This window comes from Crocuta crocuta, unplaced genomic scaffold (assembly GCF_008692635.1).
Source record: "Crocuta crocuta isolate KB4526 unplaced genomic scaffold, BGI_CrCroc_1.0 scaffold327, whole genome shotgun sequence".
Lineage (NCBI taxonomy): Eukaryota > Metazoa > Chordata > Mammalia > Carnivora > Hyaenidae > Crocuta > Crocuta crocuta.
The window spans coordinates 303,271-319,592 of record NW_027529176.1 but is presented as its reverse complement, the minus strand read 5'-3'; the positions used below and the strand labels follow the sequence as shown (position 1 = coordinate 319,592).

The 16,322-nt window shown below is 54.8% G+C and overlaps 1 protein-coding gene across 2 annotated transcripts in view; it reads right to left on the bottom strand.

Annotated features, from left to right (window-relative positions):
• Window positions 1-16,322, bottom strand: part of ARHGAP39 (Rho GTPase activating protein 39) — a 61,610-nt gene that overhangs the window by 43,915 nt on the left and 1,373 nt on the right. For both annotated transcript variants that reach the window (XM_077758182.1, XM_077758183.1), the window contains exon 2: window positions 3,814-4,248. In XM_077758182.1, coding sequence (XP_077614308.1) covers window positions 3,814-4,248 — 435 coding nt within the window. The remainder of the gene's footprint in view (window positions 1-3,813; window positions 4,249-16,322) is intronic.

The window sequence follows — 16,322 nt, the reverse complement described above, 5'->3', positions numbered from 1 at the left end:
GACACGGGTCCTACCTGATTAAGGCGCCTCCTCCAATGTGACCTCATCACAACTCCACTAACTACATATTAAGAGCCCTATTTCCAAATAAGGGCCCGTCCTGGGGTCCTGGGGGTTGAGACTTCATCATATCTCTTGGAAGGAGACACAGTTCAACCTGTAACACTGATATCAACAGTCTCAGCAAATATATTCGATAAAATGGTACATCTATTCACAGTAAAGAGCCTGACAACAGAAGGTGGACTTTCTGCGCCTGACGGTGTCACAGCCTGGCAGTGTCACAGCACCACAGGGACAGGTCTGCAACCTGGGCACTGGGACGAGGCCAGGCCTGGTATTAGATCAGCAAGAGCCCAGAAATAAGACTGATATATAACAATCTATGTGTATGTACCAGGAACGATGAGAAGACTTTTATTTTTTAAGTTTGTTTATTTTGAAAGAGAGAGAGAATGAGTGCACACGCGAGTGTACATGAGGGGCAGAGAGAGAGAGGGAGAGAGAGAGAGAGAGAGAGAGAGAGAGAGAGAGAATCCCAAGCAGGCTCTACGCTGTCAGCACAGAGCCTGACACGGGGCTTGATCTCACAAACCATGAGATCATGACCTGAGCCAAAATCAAGGGTCAGACACTCAACTGACTGAGCCACCCAGGTGCCCCAAGACAGGACTTTAGGGACACCTGGGTAGCTCAGCAGTTGAGCATCCGACTTTGGCTCAGGTCACAATCTTGTGGTTTGAGAGTTCGAGCCCCACATTGGGCTCGATGCTGTCAGCGCAGAGCCCACTTTGGATCCTCTGTCCCCCACTCTCTGTCCCTACTCCACTTTCACTCTCTCTCAAAAATAAATAAACATCTCAAAAAACAAATAAATAAAAAATAAAAAGAAATATAAAATAGATAAAGAATCTGGAAATAAACCATAAAGGATATGCAAGTCCTTCGTGGAGAGAAGTGTAACACACACCATCTTAACATGGGAGAAGACAAAGAACAGAGATGCACACGTCCCCCACACTGACCCATAAACTCAACACAGCTCTACTCCAAATCCAAAGAGGGTCTCTTGTGGAAATCCCGGCCCCACATGACCCAGTCACCCCACATCCCTACAGAACATCCAAGCCACCTGGAAAGGATGCTCCCACCCCCAGGCAGCAGGGTGCAGGGCAGGGAAGGGTGGTCTGCTTCTCCAGCTGGTGCCCCGAGTGTGAGTGACAGACACATTTGTGAACAGAATCCTAAAAAGAATCCAATCTGTCTACCTAATTACAGAAATGAGTCAGCAACCAATAGGGTAAAGACTTCAAAAGCACCACAATCCCATAAAACTGAGACTTTATCTGATGAGCCCAGAAGCTGTTGGAGCTCCTTGATCTGAGGGAACTCAGGCCTTTGCACACAGTGTGGGCCTCACAGGGACCCAGAGGCAGAGCCCTTGCAGCCGTCTGCTTTCTCCTCAGTGCTCATGCCTGGGGCTCAACCTCACCAGTGGAAGCGCCACTTTCTGGGGAAAACCCCCCAAAGCCCCTCTGAACCTCCTCATGCCCACCCAGCCACTGTCTCTCTGGCCTCTGACCTCTGGTGTGTGTCCAATGCAGGGGCCCAGGGCAGGCCACCTCAAAATGTGCCACGATGCAAACTATTATTTTTGCACTGAAAGTACTTGGGAAACCCCGGTACAAGGTCATCAGACACACCTCTGTCCCCTGAGAGCAGGAAGTAAGCCTCCCACATGAAAAACGCCCTCCCTGTGCTAACAAGTAAAAAGACACCCTTATCACCAGAGGTAGGGACTTCCCACCTGAGACAGCTGGAGAAAGAGACTTTGTTAACATTTTTATGAATCTACTGCCTCAACCCACATCCTGCTTAGAATTCCTCACCGGTAAAGCTCCCAAAGATCTCTTTTCTATTTTTATAATGTTTGTTTATTCTGAGAGAGAGAGACAGGGGAGGGGAGGGGCAGAGAGAAAGGGAGGCACAGAATCTTTGAAGCAGGCTCCAGGCTACGAGCTGTCAGCACAGAGCCCGACGCAGAGCTTGAACCCACAGACCGTAAGATCATGACCTGAGCCAAGATCAAGAGTCAGACGCTTAACCGACAGAGCCACTCAGGTGCCCTGCAAAGGTTTTATCCTATCAATTCCTCACAAACTTATTGTCTCTTGGTCCAAAATGTATAAAAACTACTGCCTTGGTCATTTCTTGGGGTCTCAATTTCATTACTGGACCTCTGTGTGCACCAAATAAAACTGTTTATTTTTTCTCCTGTTAATCTGTCTTCTGTCAATTTAATTCCTAACCCTGTTAGAAGAATCCTGGGCGGAAAGAAGGAAATTTCTGCCCCCAGCGCCATCATCCACACTGATCTGACCCTCGTATGTGACCCCCACCTTCCCCATCCAGCTTCCCCACAGCCAGCTGTTCTGCCCCAAAAAGCACCCCAAATCTGCTAGCACACCCACCTGACCGCGCCACAAAGGAATGAGCATCCAGCTCCTGCCAACGGCTGCCAGCCAGCCCTGTTTCCACCCTCGGGACGGGGACACCCTTTCCACAGGAGCAACATGGCCCCTGGTGCATAAACCAGGTCTGGTCACTTTGTGGTTTCCACTGTTCTTGAGTGAACGTCAGCCTGCCCCCCTCTGGCCTTACCCGCCCCACTGTTACCACCCTGTCCCTGCCTGGCCTCCAAGGCCAGTACTGCATCCCTACATTCTCCCTGGTTTGTCACCTCATTGTCACCAGGGTGCACACCGTCCCAGCACCTTTCTGACCAGCCACTCCTTCTGGACTTGGCTCCCTAAGTTCTGGGCCTGAAGCAGTGCCTGCTGAGTGTGGGTCCGGGGGCACATGGGATACAGAGCACTTCTGCCGGGTCCTAATGCTACATTCATGCTTCCCACAGTGGACAGACCCAATAATCTCACAGTCATAAGCCAGAAGACCCTCAGCCTGATGCCTCCTGACAACTGGTCTGGGAAAGACCTGCAACCCATGTCCCGCCAGAGGCCAGCCAGCAGGGGAACAGGCCTGGGTCCTCCTCACCCCACAGACCTGGGTCCTCTTCACCCCCCCCAGACCTGGGTCCTATTTACCCCACAGACCTGGGTCCTATTCACACCACACACCTGGGTCCTCCTCACCTCACAGACCTGGGTCCTCCTCACCCCACAGACCTGGGTCCTCTTCACCCCCCCCAGACCTGGGTCCTATTTACCCCACAGACCTGGGTCCTATTCACACCACACACCTGGGTCCTCCTCACCTCACAGACCTGGGTTTTCCTCACCCACACACTAGGGTTCTCCTCACCCCACAGACCTGGGTCCTCTTCATCCCCACACACCTGGGTCCTCCTCACCCCACAGACCTGGGTCCTCCTCACCCCACAGACCTGGTCCTCCTCACCCCACAGGCCTGGGTCCTCCTCACCCCACACACTTGGGTCCTCTTCACCCCCCACAGACCTGGGTCCTATTTACCCCACAGACCTGGGTCCTATTCACACCACACACCTGGGTCCTCCTCACCTCACAGACCTGGGTTTTCCTCACCCCCACACCTGGGTCCTCCTCACCTCACAGACCTGGGTCCTCCTCACCTCACAGACCTGGGTCCTCCTCACCCCACAGACCTGGGTCCTCCTCACCCCACAGACCTGGGTCCTCCTCACCCCACAGAGGCTCTGGCCAAATGGATACGAGGGCATTCTGAGGGTAAGGGTGGCGGCTGGCGCAGGCAGCTGTTTGCATGAGGTTCAGGCCCCTTCCATCACTCGAGGGGTGGCCACCCAGCCCACCTCACCTGCTGCTTTCTTCCTTCAGAGCCCCGAAAGCGGCCTGCCGGCTGGCCCTCCCCGAAGGCTCCTGCACCTTCTCGCCGGCATCCAGCTCGGGCTCCAGGGAGGAGCTGGTGCTGCCCTCGCGGCTGACGCTGCTGCCCCGCCCGGGGCTGTTCTCCGCCGAGGCGCGGGGTGACTCGGTGTTCTGCTTCAGGGTCTGCAGCTTGGCCAGAGGGATGATGTCGCAGTCCTGCGGCCGGTGCCACACGGTGCGCTGGGTGCTGGCATTGTAATAGTAGAAGCGGGAAGTGTTGGGGTCAAACAGTTCCCACCACTGGTTCTCGCTGGTGCGCTTGATGCGGACGCCGGCGGGAGGGTCCCACACGCACTCGCCCGTGACCAGGTTGGCATACATGCGCTCTCGGGTGCGCGGCTCGATGATCTCCACCCACTCCAGCCTGCGGGAGAGCAAGAGGAGTGTTAGCGGGAGCGCTGGCTTCGGCGGACAGGGGGGTCCTGAGCCTGGCCCAGGACAGGGAGGTTGGAGCGGAGAAGCGGCTGTCCATCAGGAGGTGTGCGGTGTCCCCCGCTGTCGGTGGCAGTAGACCCTGACCCCAGCGTCAGACCCTTTCTCACATCCACCGGCTCCCAAATACAAGAAATCCTATCACTCGTACAAGAAAACCAAGCCAAACTGACGCCCTGGTTTTCCACATGCTCACTAAGGTCCAGCCCTCTGCGGGCTCCTGTGCCAAGCGCCTCTCGGGTGGCCTCACGGGAACCTGGACAAGCTGCTCTCAACTGCCCATCCATCTGCAGCAGGAGTGGACACCACTGTCTCCATAGTGGACCCGGCTGGGAGGTGATCCTATGGTCTTGAGCCATGTCCTCCAGGGGCCCCCAGAGGGCCCCCCACCCCAGGGATACAGCGTTCATCCTGCTAAGGTTTTAAATGTAAAAGAGGACTTGGAAAACAATGTATGCAAACCGAAGCTATTCAGAACAAGGACATTTTATTTTTATTTTTTATTTTGGAAAGAGAGAGAGTGTGTGAACTCAAGCAGGGGAGAGAGGCAGAGGGAGAGAGAGAATCCCAAGCAGGCTCCACGCTAAGCACAGAATCTGACACAGGGCTCAATCCCATGACCCTGAGATCATGACCTGAGCTGAAATCAAGAGTTGGACACTCACTCAACTGAGCCACCCAGGCGCCCCATGAATAAGGCAATTTTAAAGCCCGTATGTGCGCTATCAGGGTGTGTCTGGCTGACATCTGGCACATTTTTACTCTGCTTCCAAGTTTCCACACAAATTAACAACCCTTTACATGCCACAGGCCGCTCTGCCGTGTGGGGTTTTATGTCTGTGGGTCTTCCCGCTGCTCCAGAACCCTGTGATGGGGTCATTCCTCAGCCCTGCTGGGGAAGTTGGGACCCTCCAGGTGGAAACACAGCGGGGCTCATTCTCTCAGGACCAGACTCCCCACGCTGGGAGGAGGAGCACAAGCCCCATCACTCACTCTGCACTCCCAGCAGCTCTGAGGCTCCGCGGCCTCTTTCGGGGTCAGCAGATGCTTCTGGAAGCTGGTGGGGAGGGCTGGATGGGTCCTGGGTCCCTGTCTCGGCCAGCGCCTGGGTGTGGGCGCCTGGCACAGCACAGTGTGGAGTCAGACTTCGAGGAAGGGATAGGGCACTGCTGTGGGGGCACACAAGGAAGTCGCCACCTCAGGGGCAGGAGGCAGAGAGCTGGGGGGGCGCAGGGGTGAGGGAGGGCAGAGAGAGAAGGGAGCACTGCGGGGCCGGATGCAGGACCAGCCCGTGGGGCGCCACAGAAGGGCCAGCTGGTTCAGGCCAAGTGTGAGCAGCAGGGCTTGTGAGAGAAAGGGTGGGGAGGGGCGAGCAGACAGCCCTCCTGACCTGACCGCACTTGAACAGCAAAGGGAAGGTGGTGAGGCCACGGTGCGGGCCGTTCGGTCTTGACAGAAGGGTAAGGAGCAGCCGGCTGGAGGGTGGTGGCGCTGTCCTGGGCGCAGGGTGGAGCCCCACTGTCCCAGGACCACACGCAGAGCACACCCAGCACGAGGGGGAGTGACCCGAGGCTGTTGTTCCAGGGAAGGGGGACGCCACTAGATGGCTGGGTGCCTTTGATGCCGCAGCCCCCAGGACCCACACGGACCACACCCTTCCCTCCACAGCGGCCCTCCCCATGGGGCTCACAGACCACACCCCCCTCCCAGGGAGGCCAATGGGGCCTCTACTACTGAGCACCCAGCTTCACTTGCAAATTTTTAACTTTTTGTTTTGAAATAGTCTTGGCCAAGGAGGGTGCTATAACAACCAGGCGGGGGGGGGGCAGCGTACAGACCACAGACGTTTCCTTTCGCAGTCTGGTCGGTCAGTGCAAGGTGCCTGCAGGGCCAGGCTCTGGTGATGATCTGCTGCACGCGGAGCCCCTCCCTGCACGACGGAGCGGTGTCCGAGTGTACTAATGACTCTACGGGTCAGCGTGAGTCCGACCAGCACGCAGGGGTCCTCAGCACAACAGCTGTGGACAATCTGCGCTTCCCAAGTCCCCACCTCCTCTTCAGGCCTGTCTTGGCTATTCCCAGCCCTCGTTCTTCCCCACAAACTCCAGAACCAGCCTGTTGGCACCTCTGCTGGGTCTACGGCAGGAGGATTAGACACGCTTTCCACACAAACTGTGAACCCACTCATCCAGGTCTTCTTTAAAGGGTGTGCACATCTTTGGTCAGGTCTATCCCTAGACTTTGTACATACACACTATTGTCAATGGCATATTCTTTTTAAAAATAAAATCGGGNTGCCTCTGTCTCTCTCTCTCAGAAATAAATTTTTAAAAAATAAAAATAAAATCGGGACATATAACATATACAGACAAATGTATAGAACACAGAAATAATTTTAGCAAGCAATTATGACTCGACACTGGTGGAGCCATCACTCAGCAACAAATAAAACGAGGCAGCATCCAAGACATAGCCACATCACAGCTGTTCACCTGAGGACACCACCGTCCTGAGTTTTAAGGCAACTGTTTCCTTGCTTTTAAGTCCCACCATCTTTGAAGATAACCCTAAACAAATTATCTGAGGTGTGTCTATTTTTTAATCACACATTCACGCAATAAAACTATTTTGTGTGTGTTTTGTTTCTTTCACTTGCAACTGAAACTGACTGATGCCGCCTATCTGGGGGCAGCCCACCCAAGCTCACAGTGCACGGTGCTGCACTGCCTGGAGCTGTTACACAGCTCTGTCTGTGTGCGTGTGTTTTCACACTCGTCTGTTGGTTTGTTTAAGTAATCTCTACACCCAACGTGGGGCTCAAACTCACGACCCTGAGATCAAGAGTAGCATGTTCTACCGACTGAGCCAGCGAGGTGCCTGGGTCACATGTTTTTGACATTTGGGTTGTTTGCTGTCTGGGACAACCCTGCTGTGCACATCTTCCCCCATGAGCCCTGGGCAGGGGCTGCAGAAGCCTGATGCTGGGTCCCAGGAGTGCACACCAACTGTCCAGAGGACCCTGATCCGCCCTCCCCTGAGCTGTGTCCAGCCATACTGCTAACTCCTCCCCCTTACCTGCTGGTCACGGTCAATTTCTGCATCGTTAACTTTATAATTTTCTGATTGTTGACGGTGGGCACAAACACATTTTGTATATTACTTAAAGAAAATTTTTTTAAGTTTATTTGTTGTCAGAGAGAGAGCAAGCGCGATAGGGGCAGAGAGAGCAGGGAGAGAGAGAATCCCAAGCAGGCTCCGCACTGTCAGCGCAGAGCTTGATGCAGGGCTCAAACTTCTGAACCGTGAGATCATGACCTGAGTTGAAATCAAGAGTCCGAGGCTTAACCCACTGAGCCTCCCAGGTGCCTCTGTATATTACTTTTATAAGTAATCTTGCTAAATTTTCCTCTCGACTCTAACAATTTACTACAGATTACTTGTGAAGAGACCTCTTGCATCTGCGTGTCATGTAAGTGTCTCTGTAGAAGACGTGAACGATGCAGCAAATAAACAGAACAAACAACCCCCGTGACACATCCAGCTGCAGGTTCACTTTTAATGAGTGAGAGGTAGGACCTGGGGGACTCCTGGACCTGAGGGTTGGCATCTTTAAATGGTTCTGGAAAACTCTCTATTTCCACATTTTGGAGCACATGCCCTGCCTCCCTCTGGACCCCCCACAGGACCTGTCCGATGCGTCGTGGAGCCCACGCGTCCCCTCCCCGCCTTGCCTGCCACACACCAGGTCACTCCTTCGGCTCCTCTTTCTACTTCCTCAGTTCTCTCTTCAGCTGTGTTTAACCTCTGGTTCTTTCCCCAGTCTCCATTGTCGTTCTTCAGGGTCTTCCGTTCTCCACGCACACGTGCAAGCTTCTCATCGTTCTTCACACTCAGCTACTCTGACAGATAATTGCAGTGCTGGCATCACCATGGGCCTCTCCCTGCCAGTCTCACTCCCAACGCTCTGTTTCCCTGGATATTTATGCTCTGGCTCTGACTCGTCTGAGCTCCCTCTCCGCGCCTGCGCCAGGACTGCTCAGCACTACTGGAGGGTCCCTGGCACCACGGGGCGACGTCTCTACAGGCCCAGCCTGGCCCTCACTGCACTGTCCACGGGATGCTGCAAAGTGCTCAGCCTGCTTCCCAGGCCTCCCCTCACCCGCCTGTCCCCTCCTCTCCACAGACACCCCTTAACAGCCTCACAGAGAACCCAGAGCATGCAGTGGTCCCTTTGGTGTGGCTCCCCCTTGACACCCGCCCTGAGCACATGGTTCACCCCTCATCCAATCCCACGCTCCCATCAACAAACTACACACCCAGGAGACTGGCTGGTGACCGTGCCACAGGCCCACACAACCCCGAGTGCCCCCTTCAGGGAACTGCTGCTTTTCTGGGGGTCACTGCCCTCCGTGGGGACATCCCAAGAGCCCAGCACAGGGGGGCGTCCACTCTTTGTAAGCCGCACCCCTCCTCCCTCCCTCCGCCTGCAGTCAAACTGGGCTGTTCTCAGAGGAGGGACTCTGTAGTTGCCTGTGACCCTCACCCACCACACGCCAGTCACCCTGTAGAAGGAAGAACAGTATGTCCTGAGGACAAGACAGCATGAGGGACAAAGGCTGGGAGAGAATGTTCCACAAGTGTGAGGACAGAAAGCAGGCCTGCGGGCAGTGCCATCCAGGGTGCAGCCACCCCTCAAGGCCAGTGGCTGTGGAAGACGGGGCGTCCCCTCAGCATCTCCCAGGCGGCCCTGTCCAGGACCATCCTCCCCCATAACCACTGCTGTGCTGCTCACGTGGAAATCTGCTTCCCCAACTGCCCCACGGCACCAAGTGGGACCACACCAACCCTGCTCCTCAACCCGACACGAATGTGCGAGGTGGCCCTCTTCCCTGCCTCAAGGCAGGTCTTGACCTCGCACGCAACCCCTCACCCATGCCCCAACCGCCTTCACTTACTTGGCTGACTGCCAGTGGCCATTCCCCTCACTGAAGACAGAACAACGTTCTAAGCCTGTGAATTGGGTTGTTCTACCTGGGAAAACCTCGGCACCTCAAGCCATCCCAGGGATGACAAGCACTCCCAGCTAACTCACACCTCCCCCTCTCGGCTTCCTGATCTGGCTAGGCTCCCACAGGCAGCAGCCACTGAGCTGCTTACGCAGGCACCTCCTCTCCCCTCCCTGGCAAACACTGGGACACCAAAGGACGGCACCCGGTACTCAGAGGCACCAATGCATACAGGCCAAAGAACATGAAAGGGACCTGCCAATGCTTCGAAGAAGACAGGCTGACTGACCAAGAGCTCTCTCCAGCCAAGGCAGGAAAGGACGTAGGGACAGAGTGGTGGGACCCCCAAGGAGGCACCTGGAGGCAGAGGCCTGGAAGCCAGAGCAGGAGCTATGGGTCTTGCTCGAGTGAAGAGAGAAACATAAGAATGGCTGATGTGATCTCACTCAAGCTGATCCATAGGGAACAAGGATGGAGACTTCTGGAAGGCCAGGCAGGAGCCGGGACCCACAGTCAGGTGGGGTGTGCTCCCCAGGGGCTCAGACACAGCAAGATGAGAGGGAAGGGGGCCTGAGAAGCCGGGGGGAGGAGCAGGCCCACACGGATGGGGCACGGGCCCCCAGGCGGGTGAGAGGCTGCGGGAGGCGGGCAGAGTAGTGTGCTGGGCACCGGCGCTCCCTGCGGGGAGGCCATGCGGCACCCTTGACCCCCAGGCGGCCACCCCACGGTGGTCCCTGCGCCCTGCCCCCTCACGCAGATGTGCTGCTCTCCTATCCTGTCTCACAGTGGTGGATTTGACCAGAACAATGTCCAGACAAAAGTCCCAAAAGAAATGTTCTGGCAGAAAAGCTCCCAAAGTACCGCCTGGACATTCTAAGCTCTAAAGACCAACTCTTATTTTTGCTTTAAACACACTTTCTAGTGAGCCTGATGGCTATAACTCTCTCTAAACAAAGAATACCATCTGTTCTCTTTTTGGTGCTCTCCTGTGTGTGCGTGGGTAGACCCTGCTTTTTCAAAAGAATGTTCTGGTCACCCCTTGGTAGAGCATTGAACCAAGACCTGTGGGGAGCAGAGGGCAGAGGATGCAGATAGGGGGTGGATCCTTGCACTGAGGCAGGAGACGACACAGCAGAGCTGGGGCTGGGCCAGCGCTCAGCTCTCTCACCCAGACCCCTGCTGGGAAGGCTGGAGAGAGAGAGCTTTGTGCAGCCTGCAGAAAACCACCTTCTTGCTGGGGTAAGTGCTGTCTGTGCCCAGCACTCGGCCTGCGGGGCTGCTCAGTGCACGGACGCTCAGTCACCAGGCATGTGATGACAAACTGGGCTCCAAATGGCCCTGTGGGCTTCGCTGCCAGAAGGAGCCCGACACTGCAGGGGACGGACGGGCGGCAGCATCTGAGGTGAGTCAGCGAAGAAGAGCTGCAGGCTGGCCTGCGCCCCTCAGTGTGCTGGGTGTAGGATGCACCGAAGTCAACATGAAGGGCCCTTCCAGCCTGCCCAGTTCTTAGAGACGCTCACTTACCGACAATGAGGAACATCAGGTATGTGCCAGGCGATTTACCAGATGAAAGGGACACAACAGTGACTAAGCACATTCTCTGCCCTCCAGATTCTTACAAGTGCCAGACCCGCTCCCTGGGGAAAGGAGTGTTTTCAGCAAATACGGCTGCAACAAGTACATGTGCAAACGAGGAAGATGGACCCCTACCTCACACCACATACAGAAGTTAAATCAAGATGGATCAAAGGCCTAAATGTAAGAGCCAAAGCCTTATAAATCTTGGAATCTTATAAATATAAGTCCTATAAATCTTGGAAGAAAACATAGGAGTAAATCTTCATGACCCTGGATTTGGCCATGGGTTCTTGGACCTGACACTAAAAACATGAGCAACGAAAGAAAAACAGATAAACTGTACTTGATCAAAATTTAAAACTTTTGTGCTACAAACAATACCACTAAGAAAGTAAAGGGGGACCTGGGTGGCTCAGTCGGTTAGGCATCTGACTTCAGCTCAGGTCATGATCTCACGGTTCGTGAGTTTTGTGCTGACAGCTCGGAGCCTGGAGTCGGCTTCTGATTCTGTGTCTCCCCCTCTCTCTGCTGCTTCCCCACTCATGCTCTGTCTCTGTCTCTCAAAAATAAATAAATGTTAAAAAAAATTTTTTTAAAAGAAAGTGAAAAGATAACCACAGAATGGGAATTTGCACAGGATTACAAATCATGTATCTGATAAAGGACTTGTGTCCAGAATGCCTAAAGAACTCTTACAAGACAAATAACCAATTTAAAAAACCAGCAAAAAATCTCAATAGGCATTTCTCCAAAGAAGATAAACAAAGGGCCAGCAAGCACATAAAATGGTGCTCAACATCAGCAGCTGTCAGGAAAGGCGGATCAAGCCACTTGCGACTCCACCTCACACAACAGAACGGCTATGGTAACCTTCTAAAACCATAACAACAAGTATTCGAGGAGATACAGAGCGAGTGCGACCTGCATACACTGCTGGTGGGAACTTCAAATGGTGCATCCACTCTGACAGAGTCTGGCGGCTCCTCAGAAAGTTAGACACAGAGTGACCACGTGACCCAAGAGCAACAGAAACATGTCCACACAGAAACCTGGACAGATGCATCCACAACAGCGTGAGTCATAATAGAGAGAAAGTGGAAACAACCCAAATAGCCAGCACCTGACAAACAGATCGACATGCGGTGCATCTACACGGGAGGACGCGCCCCCAAACCTGCTCCCATGTGGAGGGACCTCAACAACGTTCCTCTGAGTACAAAAAGCCAGTCATAAAAGACTCCGTTGTGTGATGCCATTTATTTAAACTGTCGAGCAGAAAACCCCAAAGGGAGATGGGAGATTAGCGGCTGCCAGGGCTGGGGGCCGGGGGGCAGCTGTTAATGAAAAGGGGCTTCTCTGTGGGGTGGGAAAAACACAGACAGCAGTGATGGTTGCACAACTTCTCGAATGTACTGAAAACACTGTGCACTTTGAAGGTAAATTAACTTTACTGCCACTTCAGGAGAGCTAAGTAGGTCGCAATAGGGGCTATAGGGTAGGTCACTTCCCACAGGAGGCAGAGCAGAGACAGGGGTGCGGGGGAGCGGAGACTTCCCAGGTCAGAGCTGGCACTACCTGGACAGGCGAGCTCCGAGGCCGACAGGGCAGGCCTGGCCTCTGGGCTCCAGTGTGAGTCGTGGCCACGGCCTGAGCAGGTACCAGGATGTTAGCAAGTGCTCCGCCCCTGGTTGCTCACAACCAGCCCCTCAAATGCCTGGGGTCCCGGGGCCCCCTCCACCGGGGCCCCTCCAGGCCATCGGCTTTCCTGAGCACCCCCCACCCACACAGGCGTGCCTGCCCACCTCAGTGCCCCTGCTGCCTTCCTGCCCGCACAGCCCACGGTTGCAGGGACGTCACGCCTGTTCACGTCGGCCTCTCCCACCCTCTGCAGGTTGTCGGCGCCCAGCAGAGACATCGCCCGTCCTCGGACCTCACATCCACACTCGGTCCCAAACTCCCATCGCCCTGTGGTCGGACAACGTCCTCTTGTGCGGCTGTGGCCTTGTCATTCTACTGCTTCCTACCCGTGGCCGGCGTGGCCACAGACACCATGTTCCAGGCCCTGGCAGACACCGAACCCACTCTCACTGCTAAGTGAATCCATCAATGCAGACATCGTCCCAAGAGCAAAACCAGGGGATGTGCTGGAACACCCACAAAGTCCCCCAGCAAGAAGTGGCTGAGCATGCTCATCCCCACGGCCCCTCATTCCACTGCCCCGTGAGCATCTGCCTTCCTCCTGCAGCAGGGCCAGGTGATGCTGCGTCCCCTGCCCTACAACCCTACCTGAAGGGAAACCCCTCTGCATCGCCTGACCAGGGGCTCTGCTCCGCGTCGTGGCCCCAATTCCTGAACTGCGGTCTGGGCCTGGTGACTCCTCCCAGAGGGAGTGAGGGCTGCCCGCGCGGAACCTCAGAGTCACCAGCACCACCCGGGAAGGGGAGGGCGGTGAGCACACAGCCCTGCCGCTTCCAGGTGCTGCTCTGCTCATGGCAAGCACTTCTATGTTCCAGGAAACAGGAAGCTCACACTTACTGAAAACAGGCAATGAAGCATTTCAGGGGAAACGGCACAGGGCCCCACACCTCACAGGCCTTGTCTGTTCTGCTCGTGGCGTCTTGGGCGCTAGGCAGATACCGCTGGACCCACTACGACGTCCAACCATTCTTCCCGACCTGCAGCTTCAGCCTGAGTCTCTTTGGCCGCCTGTGTCCCATGGGCATAGGGAGATGCATGCCCTTCCTCACACAGTCTTCCCCGCTAGGCCTTGGCTCAAGGGACGCCCCAGCAAACTGCCCAGGCAAGACCCAGAGCCCCAGGACACTTGCACATGCACATTCCTGAGCCCACCCAGTGGCACTGGCATCTGCAGCTCCTTTCACACTGTCCGGGAGCCTCCACAGGGTGAGGTGCCGGGTCAACCCAACATCACGCTGAGACTGGTGTGCAAGCCTGGGGTGCTTGTCCATGACCACAGTCCTTCCCCCAAAGCAACAGCAGAGCCTGCTGCCTCTCACTCCTCAGTGCACCATCAGACCCCACATGGAATGGAGAAGTGACTGGGCCAATGAAAATCAACTCTGAGCCCTTCTCCCTGTGCCTGGCAGGCCCGGCACTCTGAGCACCAGGGACTTCAGGAGCATCAGGAGCTTGGGACAGGACGAGAGGAAGGGAGGGTGACAGACGGTGCCACAGCAGCAAGACAGCACAAGAACAGGCTCCCGGGCACATGGCCAGCAGGGCCCTCGATCCTTCTGGGGAAGTGAAGGACGGGCCTCTGCCAGGGGCTGGGAGACATCACAGCCGGCATTTCCCCCCAGATTAGCCTATAGTCTGGATACAGTCTCACTGCTAGTGAGACTCCCAGCAGGACATCTTTTCTGGGTAGGGGCAGACTGACCATCATTTCTACCAACAGCCAAAAGCACTTTGAAAAGGGCTAGAGGGGGCACTGAAGGCCCAACAGGAAGCCAAGGCAAGCAGTGTGCTCAGGTGCGCAGACTCATGGATGGAAAAGAAAGCCCCTCACAGATCTGTCCCCTTGAGAGACAGGTGACATTCACAACCTAGGCCAATTATCCACATAGAAAACCGTCCAGCTAGATGTGCACTAATTCGAACCTTACATCATCTAGAAGAGCTTGAAGACCTCAGTCAGGAAAGGGTTTATGAAATCAGACAGAAGAGACATGAAGGCACCAGAAAAGCCAGTGAGACGGACTACATTGGAGTTTAACATGTCTGTTCATCAAAAACCAACCAAAGAAGATGAAAAAGTGAGCACAGAGATAAAATACTTCATGCGTGTATTCTAGTCACGTACCGAGAGTCCAAAAGAAATCAGAAAGGTTGAGACAAATGATTCAACAGAAAACAAAAGAGGACGAGAGATTATTCTCAGAGGAAGAAGGCTCAGGAGACTAGTTTCCCTGGGTATCAGATACGGATGCTGAAGCCACAGGCCGGCCACCAGTCACGAAGAACATTCTGGTGGAGCAGGCACACAGCGCTGGAGCAGGGAGGGTCTGGCATCTATGCTGCCTTCAGGGCCCTGAGTGCAAGAAGAGACCTTGGGATCCAGTGGAACGGGCACCGTGTGAGGAAGAGCTGGGTGCTATGTGCCCTGCCCGGTGCTGACTGTGCCCCAGGAGGTACGTGAGGCGCGGGAAGGCAGCTGCGAGGAGAGTGGGCCTGGAGGGAGCGGGTGGACGTGGTCTCAAGGGGTCAGAACGCGGTCAGGTCAGGACACACAGAACGTGGAAGCAGATGCGGCGCCTCACGAAGCTGAGCACAGACATCGCAGGTAGGGCCTTTACTAAACAGTGCTGGGCAACTCATGGCTTTTGGTAAATGGAAAAGGCAGGGGCCATACCTCACAAAACACAAGAATGAGCTCCAGCTGGACCCGAACTCTACAAGCAAGAACAAAACTATACCAGCACCATGAGAAAACTGTCTTTCCCCTAACCGCACTGAAGGGAAAGNGCACAGAGCCCGACGCGGGGCTCGAACCCACGAACCGTGAGATCACGACCTAAGCGAAAGTCGGACGCCTAACCGACTAAGCCACCCAGGCGCCCCTTAAATATTTTAATATATATTACAAAGAGCTCCTATCCTTTATATGTGAATTTGAGCAAAAAAAACAAAATTCCACAAAGATATTAGAGAAAAATGGGAAAAGGAGACATCCCACTTCACCTGGCACGAGACATAAAACCCAAGCTGTGCAGAGGCCGGTAGAAACCGCCCACCCCGTGCCACCCAAAGGGGGCTGTGGGCAGATGGGCACGGCACACAGGGCCCCACGGAGGCACGTGGCAGCCAGCACTTCCACGGCCCTGTGGCCCCTAGCGTGGAGTGACCACCTGCAGACACAGGCACATGCCTCCAAAATCACAACAACACAAAATCACAAATTACTGGCTTTGCACAAGGCACCCTTGTAACTGCTGCCAAGACACACAACACTAAACTCGCTGAACGCGCAGTGTGCGTGCACAGCGTGGCCGGGGGAGGGCCTCACAGACGACACCTGCTAAGCCAGAAAAACCACCGGCCAGAGGCGTGCAGGGGGCACAGAGGTCTGGGAGGGAGGGGTCCTCCTCCGAATGTACCTGCCACAGAGTTTTGTCTTTTAGAACCATGTTAATGGTCTACGTGTTTACAAAACAAAATTAAATCAATAAGAAGAGAAAGGGAGCAGGAAAAGACTCAAATGGAAACAAATGAACCCAACTGTATTTCAGTGAACATCATAACCACAGCCAAGCGGAAAGAACTAATCCACCGTCTATACGTTTTTGAGCAGAGTGCACATGGCGGGTGGAATACAAAGAAATTCTGAACTTATTTTTGGCGTTTTATATTTGTGTACGTATGGACAGGTGAAGCCCTTCCGGAGCGGTTTTCGGGTATGTAT